This window comes from Rhamphochromis sp. 'chilingali' (genome assembly GCF_963969265.1).
Source record: "Rhamphochromis sp. 'chilingali' genome assembly, chromosome: 15".
Classification (NCBI taxonomy): domain Eukaryota; kingdom Metazoa; phylum Chordata; class Actinopteri; order Cichliformes; family Cichlidae; genus Rhamphochromis; species Rhamphochromis sp. 'chilingali'.
In genome coordinates, this window is record NC_137942.1 from 2,137,437 (window position 1) to 2,153,152 (window position 15,716).

Genomic DNA, 15,716 nt, shown 5'->3' on the forward strand with positions numbered 1-15,716 from the left:
TGTTTCACAAAATACACAATTACCCGTTTCTATTTTGAATCTATCACCAAGGAGTCTATTTGTCGGGTAAATTTTATTTTTAATTGGACTTCTTTCCCTTTAGGAGGGATAGGGAAGGTGATATAATCAGTTCTTATTTTTTAAATTTCTTCCCTTTGGAAATCTTTTAATATGTAATTACATCTAAGTAAATTTGGAGAATAAAGACTCCTTAATGACAATCTTAGAAACTTATTATTGCATTTAACATCACAAAATCGAATACCATCTATATATAATTGCCTTAACTTGGGGGAGATGTCAGAATATATTATATCATTTACAACTATGTTTTTAAGTGACAATGGAATGGAATTTATAACCCGATTAAATTTACTTTTAGAACATTGGATATTAAACTTTTGGCAAAAATCTTGATGTCCTAGAACATGTCCTTCCTCTTCTACGAAATGGGCAATTGCCCAAACACCTTTTGATAACCAATCTTGAATAAAAATAGATTTTCTGTTCATCAGTATATATCTATTGTTCCAAATTGGGCTATTATGTGGAGTGAAATTATGTTTAAATAACATTTTCCAATAAAGAAGGACCTGTTTATGGAATTCAGAGAGTTTAACAGGTAGCTTAGTAAGCTCAATATAATAGTTAACGACAGAACGGTGTAGTTTTTGTGAATATGGTTCTGTCTTTCAGAACCTGAACGCATCAGTCTTTATCCGCGCCTGCGTGCGTCTGACGTCACTGGGAGTCTCGTTCTTCCTGCGGTTGGAGACCAGAGGGGCTATCTGAAAGCAAACGGAGCTAGCAGCGTTTCTTTATCTTTGCATAGTTTTAAAGACACTGTTGTTATAATCTAATTTCTGTGATCGTGTGATTGTAAGGGACCTTATTAACCGCCAAATTATCTCAGACGCCGTTTTCTCTTCGCCCCCGCCCGGAGAACAAGCTGGTACGTATCAAATACGTTAGCTATATTAGCTTCGCTGTGTGTTGAGAGGCCTTTAGAAACATGGCGTTTAAATTCGCCAGTTGGTAAGGAAACCAAATGTCAGAGAAGCTGCATTTACTCCTTTAATTTTTTATATATAAATATAATCTGCGTGTCCCTTCGGTTCTGTTGGCGTTAGTTATCATAAATGAGTTTATTTAACAATCAGGCGCAACAGCAGGCCTGTTATGGCGCACGTGTTAGTGCGCCAAAAAATTACTGTTAGCGGTAATAAATTCAGATCAAATGAAGAAGAATTGACGTTAAACACGAGCGGAGACGCACACCGACCCACACAGCGTGTACTACCCGGCTCAGAGGCTGCTCCAGCCTTCGGTGATCCGAAGCTTCAAACAAACCCGTGTCAACAAAAAACAAAAAGAGTGCGAGAGACTGATTTGATGATACACCTGTGACAGTCTGAGGCTTGAAACAGGTAGGACTAATAATCACTGCCAGTTTTTAACGCCTACCATTGCGTCGGAATATTTGGTTATTAGCAGCGAAAGCGAGACTATGAGAAAAGTTATAGTTGTCGAACCGTAACCACATCCTGCTGTTCAGGATCAGGGAGCTGTCGGCATAATTGTTTTTCTACTCCTACCATTTTAGTTATTTATTATTTTATTTTTATCTATTTATTTTAAGCCGTATACTAGTGTTTCTATTTTACCTAAATATTGTTGTATTTTTTTTTATTTAGTTTGAAGTATTTTTAGATGTTTTTTTTAAATGTAATTCTACAATTACTATTATTTTTAATTTAATTTGGTTTTACTTTGATCTTTACTTTTTCTACAGTACTTTATTCCAGACACATTTTTAAAATATTTATTCTTTTGATTTTTAACATTTTATATTTACCCTTAATTGCTTTTGCAGACTTTTATTTAAGCACAAAGCACAATTTAAAAACGTTAAACATGTCCTTCAAGCGCATTACAACAAAGCCAGAACATGGAAATGACATGACACACACTAAAGTTCTTTTAAAGCTCTTTTCTACTCTACATGAGCACTCAAAGCACTTTATACAGCAGTCATATCATAGTGCTTTCTATACATTCAGGCTCCAAATGCATTAGAGAGCAACTTGCAGATCAGTATCTTGACTGTACAGTCTGTATACAGAGCAGCCAGTGATCGGCCCAACTAACCTTCCTAATAGTAGATGACATGGTGAACCCTGTTCTTTTGAAATTGTGAGAGGTAATGGCTCAAACATGCCAGTGTGGTGGTCCTCGGACAGCTTTGCAGACAGTAGTCTGCACATTGTCTTGTTTGTGCTGCTGTTGGTCCATTAGTGACCCGTGAAGAAGAGCAGAGGTCCAACATTCAAAGAGCTGAAATGAAACCAAGTGTTAAGAACAATAAACGGTGTCCTCTGCTGCCACTGTTTGTGTTTCTTTATATATTTGTTGGTCTTCTGTCATTTGTGGGGACTCCACTGCTGCTCCCTTCCCTGTTCCAACCCACTTTTTAACCAATCAGCATTTGATCTATTTGCATTTGTATTGGTCGGTGTGCATAGAGTCTGCATACACGCGCTTCAAAGTTTAAATAATTTATTTTTAGATAATGTAGGTTCTAACACTGCCTTTTCAGATGCAGGGAAAACACCAGGTGGCTTTTTGAGACACTCATTCACATTAGTGTTGCAGTGTAGAGCTGGGCGATATGGCCTAAAATTCATATTGCGATATAATTTGAAGCATGTGTGGTAACGATATATATCGCGATATATTCTTTTCTTCTGTATAACGTATTTTCCACACTATAAGGACTTAAAATCCTTTAATTTTCTCAAAAATCGAGAGTGCGCCTTATGTATGAATTCTGATTGTGCTTACTGACCTCGAACCGATTTTGGCTGCAGAAATCTGTTAAAAAATGTTTTAGTACAACTTTGGTAAGCAGCACTGCTTGATGGATCGTCAGAGCATTACGGCTGCCGTAGTGAGGAGCTGCGCGGAGTAATCTGGGTCCAAAACTCCGTCTGCTTCAGCTCCCAAAGTCAAACGAACACTAAGAGTTAAAAACGGTCTAAATTCTTTCATCTTTAATAAAATCATCAGCGTTGCTGCTTTAGCAGGTGTAACAATTAAGTTTAACATCCAGACATCCATGAAAACAGAATTTATTAAATTTAACGGAGTTAGAAGTTAACAGGAAGTTAGCTCGCTAGTTTCCACCTAAACATTTCATATCAGAGATTTTTGAAACTAATTAAAACGTACAGCTCTGTTATCACTTCAAACATAAATGAAGACAGAAAACTAAACAGCAGTGACGTTTGCAGGGTTACTGAAGTTGGGCTAGCTGGTATATAATGTTGTGCTACGTGATTGCTAGCGACACAGCTATGTTAGCATAACATTAGCACAGTGAAGCTGGAGGATGAACGCCAACTTTTTTTCCACTCGATAAAAGTTAACGTGAGGGATTCTGGTGGTCAGGGACAAATGCAATCGCATAGCAGGATGCTGTACACGGGGCAAACTTCAGTCAGGAGAACACCTGAGATTATTCATCCACAATACGAGGTTAGTTATTAATATACTGCAACAACATGGGAACAGAGCAGCTGCGAGAGAATTCAACATTAATGAATCAATGTTACCGAAGTGGAGGAAGCGCAGTTTTTGGCTTTCCCCATATTTCAAAAGTGCTTCATCTCTTTGCTATGACTGTCGCCCGCCATAATTTGCAGATGATAATGGTTGTGGCCGCTGCAACGCTTTCGACCAAAACAGGCGCAGCTTGATGACATCATCAACATGTGCTATCGCGATAGAGCGGTATAGTCAAAATCTCTGTCGTTGGCCAAATTTATATCGTTTCTATCGCCCACCCCTATTGCAGTGAGTCTTTTTTTTTTTTCTTTTTAATCTTCAGGTCGTCTCCTTTCTTGAGCTCCATATTTGTTATTCAGTGTTCACTTGGACCTCACCAGCATATCAGGTCCTTTCAATGATCCTGATTGTTGTTTGTTTTTTTTCTACTTATGTTTATTACGTTTTACTGCAGCTGATATCTGATGTTTAATCACTTGCTTCACGTCTTCAGAGCCATGTACAATGGGATTGGCCTGACGACTCCGCGCGGGAGTGGCACCAATGGCTACGTGCAGCGCAACCTATCGAGTCTGCGGGTCAAGCGGCCGCGGGACGAGCGTGGCGGCGAGCGGGATGAGAAGGACCGGGAGAGGCTGGAGAGCCAGCTCAACAGGCAGCCCAATGCCGACATCCTGGAGCACCAGCGGAAGAGGCAGCTGGAGGTGAAGTGTGCTGAGCTGCAGGACATGATGGAGGAGCAAGGGTAAATATGGTTATTGAACTCAAAATGAATCTCTTTATCTAAGCTGCTGTGTGTTTGAAGGTCTCTGCTTCTTGAATCGTGAGGATTTCCAGCTTATTCTTAACTGAGTTTTTTTTTTCTCTCTCTCTCACAAAAATATTGAACCGTGTCTTTAGAAATATGTAATCAATCCACCCAGATTGCTTCAGTGGGAGGGAGAAAGTACTGGTAGTGCAGCATGCTGTTACACCGACTTCTGCATATTGCTAAATCTTCTTTGTGTGAACGCTCAGGTATTCTGCTGAGGAGATCGAGGAGAAGGTGAACAGTTTCCGCATGATGCTGCAGGAGAAGGAGGAGCCTGCACCCGCCTCCACCGAGAGACCAACGTAAGCATTTATGTCCTCATTAATAACAAAAGAAATCACAAATTGATTCCTTGAAGCAACTTTGGTTGCCTGTTTTCTTTTATTGGTTTCAAGAAACATATTTTTCTATAAACCAGCACCCGGCCTCGTACTTGCTGACCTCATATACAGTTTGCACGGAGGATAATCACACGTGTCAGTTTGTTATTTCTTTTACTTACCGTGAGCTCATTTGACAGCAAGAGGGTTGCAGCGGAAGGAATAAGGCTAAAATTGTCTTGTGTCCATTAATTTAAAAGAACGTCCAGTTAATTACATTTGTAAAATCCTGCCATGTCTTAATATTAGAGCTACAGTGTGATGTTCAGGGGCACCAGCTCATTATTTGCAGAATTTACAGGAAGCTTGGTCTGCACGTGCTACCCAGGTGCCTAAACTGTGGAAAACAGCATGACAGAAACTTCTAATCCTTCAGAGCGTGTTGGTGGGTTTTTACGGTTTCTTCTCAGGGTGACAGAGACACATGCCCTCGCTGCAGCCAACCAGCAGAAGAATGACCGCCTTCGCGCTGCTTTTGGCATCGCCAGCGATTACGTGGACGGATCATCCTTCCACGCTGACCGCAAGGAGAAAGAGAAGGAAAAGAGGGAGCAGGAACGACTGGAGAGGGAGAAGCAACAGCAACAGAAATACACGTGAGGAGGACATAAAAACACCTTCAGAGCCTGAGTGCACATCAAATTAATTATTAATTAATGTTTTGATTATTATTTAGAGTCTGGTTTGTTTGTTTTTTTTCTCTCTCAGGTTGCTGGAAGATTCAGATGAATCAGATTCTCCTCCAAAGAAGCGCAGTCGCAAGAAGAAAAAGAAAAACAAGAGCAGAGACAGGTGAGACGATAAATGAGGGGAAAGCAGAAAAGGTTTTGGCTGCTGAGCGGTGGTCTGATGGTTTTATTTCTTCTCCAAGCAGCTCAGAGAGTCCCTCCCCATCACCTCGCAGAGAGAAGAAGAAATCTAAAAAGAAGAAGAAGAAACGGTATTACACCACTGGGGCTGCCACAAACGATTATTTTGATAGTCGACTAGTCACCGATTATATTTGCGATTAGTCGACTAATCAGATCATCATCCATTGGACGTAAAACTACAGCTTATTGCACCAGCAGCATCTGCTCTTATATAACTATCATTAGCTTACAGCTTTAAGTGTTTAAGGTCTGTGCTAACTAAAAATAAAGACAAGATGATAGTTTATTAAATTTTAATGAAGTTTGCAGATTGTTTTGGTGAAGTTTAATAAACTCCTTGCTATCTAAAATATAACAGGACACCGGAGTAAATTCTCCAGCATCTCACACTTCTGATAATCAGCTGTCTGCTTGACGTTTATTCAGCTGTGTAAAAACTATAACTTTAATCTCAGCCAAACCGATTTACTCAGGAACAAATAAAATACTGAAAAAAGCCAAACAATAACATTTCAAGTTATCTAAGTGACTTATATTACATGTTTAACCTGAGTAGCGAAAGACAGCGATGGTTTGAAAATGATTAGCCGGGAGTCCGGTGTTCTCACGGCTCTAGTTAGCCTAGCCCCCGGCTCGCTATCGAGCTAGTGGGTAACAGACGTCTCCGAAAACGTTGGAGCGCTTTTGAAAATGTGTGGTGTCCTGATAAACTGAGCAGATATTTGAGGTTTACACAGCTACATTCTTACCTGAAAATATGTTAAACGTTTATTTTGTGACCCAGAAAGAATAATAAGAGTAATATTAAAACTAACTAGCTGCCGCCATTGTTGGAAACTGAGCTGGGCTGCGCTATGAATTCTGGGACACAGCTGCTTCTTCTTCGGTTTTAACGGCAGCTGGCATCCTTGTACATGCAGTGCTGCCATCTTCTGTTTCAGTCCGTTATTACACTCTTAAATCCTGCTACTTATTCCTGCGTTTTTCAGGATCTTACAAAGCTTCAAATGACGCGTCGACTATTAAATCAGTCGTCGACTGTAATCGTGACAGCCCTATACACCACCATTTATTTTTTTTCATTCATATTCATTTATATCATACAGACTGTCACTGTTAACCTGAAAATCTGTTTTTCAGAGAGGTGTCAGAGGAGGAAGAAGACAGGTAGGTGTTTATCAGACTCTTGTACTTGACAGCCAATCGGCAGCGTTTGATTTTGTCGCTGTTTAAACAGCGTTGTGTCTAACTTTGTCCTTCGCCCTCTTTAAAGTTCGTCAGAGGAAAAAGAGATGGTGTCGAAGAAAAACAGAAAAAAGAGTGAAAGCGCGAGTCCTCCAAAAGCAAAGCCAGGACGAGGCAGGAGCGCTTCCTCCAGCTCTGCTCACAGGTATGACATCAAACAGGAGACGTGCAGGGCCAGCTTTGAGGAACTGGCTGTTCATAATTAACCTTACAGTGCCGTTCGTACTCAGTTTGACACCACTTATCTTCCCTACTGTATCATTTGAGGGAGTTTTTCTAAGTTTTTCTCATTTTATCTTCGTTTTTGTCTTTTGAGAAAAACAAAAGCTTCGTTATTGTATTTGGTAAAATCGTGTCCTACTGGATCTAACCAACAAGGAATAGCTTTGTTTCATGACACTCTGACCTCGACCCAATATGTGACATTCATGTTTTTAATTCCTAGTCATAAGGTCATGATCTCTTTTCCTTTTGACTTGATTCTGCTTCATGGATCATCACGAAGTATTGTTGTTCTACATGACTACAGACTGAAAAACAGATAAAAGGAACAGATGGGGGGAGATCACGTTTTTTGCTTATAGTTTCTCAGAAATGTGAGGATGTGAAGGCTTTTTTTGCCACGTCACAGTAAACTGGATAGAAAGTTTTACAGACAAAGCAATACATCAGTGAATCCCTTAACTTTAAAAACAGCTTTGACATTTTGGATCAAATTGTTAATTATTAAATCCCCTCCCCCTTACATTAGCAGCAGCCCATCTCCGGCGCCACCAAGATCACGCCAACAGGACCAGACTGGAAGAAACGTTGTTGAAGGTAGAAAAGGCAGTTCTCCAGACAGGAGGAGACGAGGCCATGAGGAGCAGAGCCCAGAACAGGGCGAACGGGTAAGGCTGAGCGTGTGTGGTCACTAATACTATTTAAATATTGATCGACACCTTAAAGTGACGGAAACGCTATTTCATGTCCTCTAGAAGAGGCCCAATCTTCAGAGGGAAAAAGAGCGACCAAGCGAGATGGAGAGGACCTCCAGGAGACACAACTACTCATCCCCTTCTCCCCCACCACAGCTGGCAAAAGCCACAGAGAGAGGAAGGAGGTCCAGGAGCAAGCAGAAGGAGAGTGAGAAAGGGAGGCGCTCAAGAAGCAGAGAAGTGGAGAAAAGAAGGCGTTCCCAGAGTGTGGAGATCATGGAGAAGAGGAGGCGCTCGAGGAGTGTAGAGATGGAGAAGAGGAGGCGCTCGAGGAGTGTAGAGATGGAGAAGAGGAGGCGCTCGAGGAGTGTAGAGATGGAGAAGAGGAGGCGCTCAAGAAGCTTAGAAAATGAGAGGGAAAGATCACGACGTTCAAGAAGCAAGGAGAAGGAGAGAAATAGGCACTCCAGAAGCAGAGACATACAGAGGGGGAGACGATCAAGGAGTCGGGACATGGAAAGGAACAGAGGGCAGCATTTAAGAATAAGAGACACGGAGAGGGTAAGGAGATCGAGGAGTCGAGAGATGGAAAGGGGGAGACGATCAAGGAGCAGAGAAAATGAGGGGGAGAGAAGTAAGCGCTCCAGAAGCAGAGACATGGAGAGGGGAAGAACAGCAAGTCCAGAGATGGAGAGAGGGAGGCGTTCAAGGAGCAGAGAACAGCGGGACAAAGGAAAGGAGAGCATCCCTCAGAGGACAAGACATGACTCCTCCTCATCCCCTTCCCCTTCCCCTCTGAAACAGGAAACAAGGATGGAAAGGAGCAAAGACGGAATTAAACTGGACAAAAAGTCAAGACATGACTCCTCCTCCACGCCTTCGCCTCCCCCTGAAAAAGAGAGAATAAGGAGGGAGAGGAGTAGAGAGAGGGAGCGCAGAACTAATGATCTGCAGTCAGCAGTGCCAAACGAAAGGGACAACAGGAAGGATGCAAGGAGACTTGCGAGAGAGACGCCTCCTCGCCAGCAGAGAAATGACAGGAAGAGGGACGGACAACCATCCCGTGGCTCCTTGTCACCTGCTTCCCACTCACCTGTCACCAATGGACGTCAGAGGGAAAAGGAGAACGACAGGAGAGGAGAAACAGACAGAGAGAGCAACAAGGAGAAGGACAGGCATCTGAACAAGCAGAGGGAAGAAGACAGAGTCCAGGAAGGCAAGAGGAAGCGGGACGAGGTTCGATTGTCCTCAGAAATCAGGCGAGATGAATCAAGGCCTGCCGAGAAGGCGGTGAGTGAAAGACCGGAGGCGAGGGAGAAGCCTGCTGAGAAACGGGAGAGCAGTAGCAGCAGCAGTAGTAGTAGCGGCAGCAATAGCAGCAGCGACAGTGACAGTGATAGCTCCTCATCTTCTTCATCATCTTCCTCCTCCTCCTCATCCTCATCCTCTGAAGATGAAGGCAAGTCAAAAAAGGCTGGATCCCCACAGAGGGAGAAGGACAGCCTAGGAAAAGCTGCACTGTCCGCCATCGGGATTGCAGTCCAGAGACATTTAGCCAACGGTAAACAGCAAAGCTCGGCCTCTGAGCGCGACACACCCAAAAGCTCCCAGAGGGAGCGAGGAGGAGGAGCAGGGGGAAGAGATGCACCCGAGAGGGAAAGACTGCCTCAAAGAGCTCCGACAGAGGAGTGCTCACGCCGCACCAAAGGCCAGGAACGCTACAGCCCCACACAGATGGACAGTCCCAGCCCACCTCCTTCCCCACCCAGCAGAGCAGGCACCAGAGCAGGCAGGAGATATTCTCCCTCTGAGGCTGATGGTGGGAGGGGGAGAGCAGAGGTAAAGGCTGGGGAAAAGGAGAGAGGGAGGGACAAAGACACAACCAGGGGAGCCACAAGGTCTAGCCCCTTTGCCCGGAGGTCACGCTCTCCACCCCAGAGGAAAGCTACCGTCTCACCCCCCCGTCGCACTCCACCCAGGCAGTATCAGGACCCCCCAGCCCGGTCCAGAAGAGTTTCTCCACCTCCTCCAGCCTGGTCAGACCGAGACAGGCAGAGGCAGAGGGACAGAGACCGGGAGAGGGAGCGAGATAGGATCATCAGGAGGACCAGGTCCAGAAGTCCAAGGAGACGTAGCAGGTCCACTTCAAGAGGTCTAAGAAGACGAAGCCCCCCCAACAGGTAAGAGACAAGCCTACATGTAAGTGTGCAGGGTCTGCAGGGCAGCGTTGTCATGAGGCAACATCCATATTCTCTCACGTTAATGAACAGCCTCACAGGGACGTCATCATCTTATGTTTTATTTTATTTTTTTCTGTGACTGTGCTTGAGCTTGTCTAAGAGCAGTACACGGCTACAGCACGCACCAAATCCTAAGAGTTCCAGTCGTCGGCAACAGAAGGGAAAATTGTACGAAGTAAATCTTGAGTAGGTAACAGATCACATGATGAATATTTAGGGGGCAAATTTACAACCACAGTTCCCCAATAGTTGGGACGCTGAATAAAATGTAATTAAAACAGAATCCAATGATGTGCAAATATCAAACTCTTTCACAATCGAACAAATATCAAATGCTTAAGCTGTGGACATGTGATGGCAGCTGCATGTCTCTGTCAGTCAGTGTTTTCCAAAGATGCACTAATCTTTGGAAAACACAGAGATCACTAATGTGAAACTAATGTTTCTTTCGGTCGTCTTCTTTCCTAATATTAGTCAGTTTGCAGTGCTGGTGATCAGGTGGTGGGGGGGTGGGGGGGGGGTGGACAGAGCTGGCACACCTAAACCTTTAAGTGAGGGTGTGTTGGAAACACGAGGCAGAGGCCTGGGTCTATGAGCTCTTCAAGGGTGGGTGCTGCAGGAGCTGCGATGATGGTTGTTCCCTGTTGCGGTAGTAATCCACGATACCAGATGGTGAGCACTGGAGGTGAAGAGATCCATCAAGCTAATGCAGTCCTGTTGGACTTCGTTAGCCTGGGGTGAGGTCACTGAGGCAGCTAACAACTCCTTGGTTTCTGGTCCTCTGGGGTGTGTAAAGTTTTCCCCTGAGTTCCTGAAAGCTCTGGATGTTGCAGGGCTGTCCTGGTTGACATGCCTCTACAAAGTCACATTTTGGGTGGTGTCTCTGGATTGCCATGTGGGCGTAGCCAGCTGGCAGGAGGCCTCCAGTTTGGCCTCAGATTCTCAACTCTGGTTTTTGCAGATGATGCTGTTAGGCTGGCTTCAGCTCACCTCCAGCTCGCGTTGCAGCAGTTCACAGCTAAGTGTAAGTGAGGATGTCTCCTGGGCGAGGTGTTTTAGGCATGTCCTGTCAGACGAAGGCCCTGGGGCAGACCCAGACCACGCTGGAGAGATTACCTCTGTCTGCTGGCCTAAAAACACCTCGGTCCTGTCCTGATGTATGAACTTCAGATCAGCCCCCTCTAATATTAATTAGGGTTCTGAACTCTTGTATGTACTAACGTGTCATTATAAATAAAAACTTAGTTTACTTCAGATGGAAGTTTATAATCTGACATCATTGTGTGTATTGTGGGCGGCGATCCAATGATGATTTCTGCCATGCTGACTGTGCAGAGTAACAGAGTAAAGTCAAATCTCTCTCCCCCCCCCAGGCCTCGGCGGTCTCCGTCTCCACAGCGGCGAAGAAGGACAAGTCGCTCGCTCTCACGTGAAAGAGAAAGGGAGAGAGAACATGAGAGGGTCAGGAGGAGGGAGCTCGAGCAGGAGCGAGAAAGGGAGAAGGAGAAAGAAAGCCTGCAGCCAAAGGATGTTCCCCAACCCCGCAGGTCTTCTTCCTCGTCATCATCTTCTTCCAGCTCCTCTTCTTCCTCTGCGTCCTCACAGTCACCGCCGCCAGAGAGGAAAGACAGCAGAGGACCATCAGAGAGGGACAGGAGAGCAGATCAGCAGGACGAGAGGAGGGAGCAGAAAAGCCGCCCCTCTGCCTCACAGGGCGCTTCTAGAGACTCTTCTCATGCTCCACCCTCAGGTGGGAGAGGCTCACAGTCCGATTCTCGCCGCTCTGAAGTGACCCCGCAAAGATCTCTGGGGAGCAGCCAACCAGACGGCAAGCAGCCGCACCGGGGTCAAAGTGGAAAGCGGTCGCCGCCAGCCAGCCGCCAGCCACCTGAACGAACGGGCAGAAGCGAGAGCGCTGTAAACGGGAAGGAGGCAGAGATGAAGAGCAGCAGCTCCAGCTCCTCTTCATCTTCTTCCTCCTCTTCATCATCATCCTCCTCCTCATCATCATCTTCGTCCTCTTCAGACAGCTCAGATTCTGAAGCCGAGCAGGAGAACGGGTGAGCAGACTGATAATCTGAGCTGACGGTGGAGTTCACTGTGTCCGTCACACCATTAATGAACTAAGACTGTTTTCTCTCCAACAGGAAGGCAGCCAAAGCTAAGAGCTCTGCTTCCTCTTCCTCTGACAACGAGAAGGAAGCAAAGAAGAGAAGGTAAGAAGGGAGGACCACACAAACACTGTTTAATACCTTCACCACAGCAACGACACGTTTATGCTGTTGCTTGAAGTGAAAGTCTCCGGATAGATGGAAAGAAAGAAACACTCAGGAGTAGAACACGTGGAAACAGGAAGTTGCAAAATAGTTTGTTGTTGTTTGTTTTTAATTATCAGTTGTGACATCGCTTTGGGCAACAGTGGCGAGCTGGCAGCTAGCTTAAAGATTTCATGAAAAACATCTCAGTGGTCCTGTAAAATGTCTGTGAAGGTTCTCAGTCATCCAGGTCACCGTAGTCAAAGGAGCTTGCAAAGAAAAGCGTCTGGACTTCTTTAAGTTGCTTGAAGACGTTTCACCTCTCATCCGAGAAGCTTTCTTCAACTGAAGCAGCTTCTTCAGTTGAAGAAGCTGCTTCAGTTGAAGAAGCTGCTTCAGTTGAAGAAGCTGCTTCAGTTGAAGAAGCTGCTTCAGTTGAAGAAGCTGCTTCAGTTGAAGAAGCTGCTTCAGTTGAAGAAGCTGCTTCAGTTGAAGAAGCTGCTTCAGTTGAAGAAGCTGCTTCAGTTGAAGAAGCTGCTTCAGTTGAAGAAGCTGCTTCAGTTGAAGAAGCTGCTTCAGTTGAAGAAAGCTTCTTCAGTTGAAGAAAGCTTCTTCAACTGAAGCAGCTTCTTCAACTGAAGCAGCTTCTTCAACTGAAGCAGCTTCTTCAACTGAAGAAGCTGCTTCAGTTGAAGAAGCTGCTTCAGTTGAAGAAGCTGCTTCAGTTGAAGAAGCTGCTTCAGTTGAAGAAGCTGCTTCAGTTGAAGAAGCTGCTTCAGTTGAAGAAGCTGCTTCAGTTGAAGAAGCTGCTTCAGTTGAAGAAAGCTTCTTCAGTTGAAGAAAGCTTCTTCAGTTGAAGAAAGCTTCTTCAACTGAAGCAGCTTCTTCAACTGAAGCAGCTTCTTCAGTTGAAGAAAGCTTCTCGGATGAGAGGTGAAACGTCTTCAAGCAACTTAAAGAAGTCCAGACGCTTTTCTTTGCAAGCTCCTTTGGTCCTGTAAAATGTTAAACTGCATTAACAGGCAGATAAAATGAACTGTTGCCCAATGAATGTTTTTTTTGTCCTGTGTAGTCACCACTTCTCTGGAAGTTATTGTTATCATACTCGCTGAGCCGTTAGGCGAGTACCGGCCTGCTTCAGCTTTAATGGTTACAGTGATGTTTGATTATACCGAGGTTGCAGCGCAGTAGTCTGATGACAGATTTGTGTTTTGCTCGCAGCCCCATCAGGCCTCAGCGGGTGCCGGCTGATTCGCTGAGAGATTCTCGCTCCCTCAGTTACTCTCCTCCCCGACACGTGAGACCAGTGGCGTCCTCACCGAGCCGCAGGTCTGTAACCACCCGGGACATTTGAACTTGACATAGAGCGACAGCAGCCTATGGTGTCGTTTATTCGTTTTGGTTGGTTTTACAGAATTAGAAAAATTTGTGGAGTAAGTTGTAAATGTATTTTTTAAATGATGCTGAATCTAAAATATATTGAGAGCCTGCTGTGATTACATGTCCTGATTGCTTCAGCAGGCTTATATCTGAATACAATTATTAAAAAATAAACAGGTTGTGTTTAGTGCTGTTTAGTGAGATGTGCAGCAGTAAGTGATGCAGGGCGAGAAGACCAGGAGATTTGCTAGACGTGGAGACCAAACTTTGAAGCCCTTTGAAACCCTTTGGCGGGCGGTTTCAGACCCCCGGGCCACGTGTTTGACACACCTGCCATAAACTGTAAAACAAATAGGAATGAACACATCACCACTTCCTGTCAGGGTACAAAAATGAAGATGGAACATCTCAAATTAACCTCCCTGTTCATATATGCAGATATATCTGCAGAAGCTGGTGCTTTTTGTATCTAATGCACCTGTTTCACATTAGCTGTGTGCTGTTGTGAAACGATTTTGTATGAATAAAGGTTAAAGTGGAGTAGTAGTGGAAAAAGGTCTGGAAATGACTTGTTTTTTCTTAAACTCTTTGCTGGTAGAAGCAGCAACAGACGGTCACCGAACCAATCATCGAGCAGCAGACGAAGGAAGTGAGCCGACAGCAGACGCCTCCCTTCTTCTTCTGTGGTGTTTGAACTGGACTACAACACAAATGCCAGAGCCAGCAGATCTGCATCGCCGGGAGGTCTCCAGTGTTAGTGGGTTTTTGTTTTGTTTTTTTTAAGCAGCGATGGCTCGAGGCTGGCGTGTACGTCTCTTTTTATGAGCTCAGTAAAAAGTTCACCCAGTTAAGTAAAGCGTAACTCTAGCACTGTTCCTCTGTACCTGTACTCTGTGTTGCGTTTCACCTGTAGATATGAGCTGTCTGTATTTTGGTTATCATGTGAGTTCCATTTAATGTGAGCGGAAACTGAAACGTGGTTAATTTCTTTGTTGCAAATGATTAATAACAATAATAAAAGGCAATTGTACATTTTATTTGTCTGGGAGTTTTCTGTTGCTGTGCTTTGTGTCACACTTTAAAGGTACTTTTGTTGTTTTTCTGCAATTTGTGACTTCAACTTTAACCAGGTTTGAGCAGCGGGTGTGTTGCTGTTCTTTTAACTTTTAACACCATTTTCTCAACAGGCTTCTGCTGGAAATACGAATGTTTAACAGCTCACTCGGTCCAATAACGGTCACATCGACTCACTGCGTATGAGAAGTACAACTGAGCATTATTTCAACTTGCATTTCTTAACAGTAAAAAGATGTTTTGAAACTTCCTAGCAGTCACGTTCTGTTAACGCCGAGTGTCAAAGAGGAAATGCACCTTTAAGTAGCAGTAATCAAGGTTTTGTTGTAGTGCAGAGAATTACTTCAGTTTGCTTCTTTTGACTGAACAATTTCAGTTTTTGTCCTCTTATTCAGAAAATGTAACAAGCAATTTTCATACATTAATCCTAGTTTTTAATTTCCTAACACTAAATCTAAGTCTTTCAATGTAAAAGTATTTGTACTGTAGTAACAGATTTAATTTAAAAAAATGATGCAGTGCACGTTTATTTTTATGGTGTAAACATACGGTCATAATTGCTCAGTTTTCACCACAATTGTTCTATAAAAAGCCACAAAAGTCTTTTTATACATTTATCATGAACAAAAACAGGAGCTGAGCAGTTGTTGCCTAACAATCTGTTTTCCTGAAAAAAAAAAGTCCTGTTCATTCAGTTGAGTTTCACTTCATGTTTCCTTCTTGTTGCCCACGCCCCAGCGTTTGAGAACCGCTACACCACAGTTTAATAATGATGGTAACTGTAAGTGTCTTTGAGCAGGTAGGTTGTATAATTAGCCCAGGTTTTCCTGGAAAAACCAGTGACTCATTTTATGAATGCAGTAATTTTAAAAACGACAATCAAGGCCGCTTTCTGCCCGCTGTGCGCAGATGATTCACCAGAGGAGCAATAAAGCACCAAATGCAACACGACGTGTTCACACATTTTTACGTTTCTCA

General features: G+C 44.1%; 1 protein-coding gene across 5 annotated transcripts; it reads left to right on the forward strand.

Annotated features, from left to right (window-relative positions):
• Positions 1-740: 740 nt before the first annotated feature.
• On the forward strand, positions 741-14,701 carry srrm2 (serine/arginine repetitive matrix 2). 5 transcript variants are annotated; one of them, XM_080904743.1, is made up of 15 exons: positions 742-952; positions 4,058-4,309; positions 4,582-4,677; positions 5,166-5,351; positions 5,464-5,547; positions 5,627-5,695; positions 6,768-6,794; positions 6,901-7,017; positions 7,624-7,762; positions 7,850-8,079; positions 8,113-9,969; positions 11,403-12,089; positions 12,177-12,245; positions 13,506-13,613; positions 14,263-14,701. In XM_080904743.1, the coding sequence occupies exons 2-15, from the start codon at positions 4,062-4,064 to the stop codon at positions 14,315-14,317; spliced, it is 3,972 nt and encodes a 1,323-aa protein (XP_080760869.1). In that variant the 5' UTR covers positions 742-952; positions 4,058-4,061; the 3' UTR covers positions 14,318-14,701. The 5 variants fall into 5 exon arrangements, with proteins under 5 accessions (XP_080760868.1, XP_080760869.1, XP_080760865.1 ...); XM_080904742.1 differs by having other exon boundaries at positions 741-952; positions 7,853-9,969; XM_080904739.1 differs by having other exon boundaries at positions 7,850-9,969.
• The last annotated feature ends 1,015 nt before the right edge of the window (positions 14,702-15,716 follow it).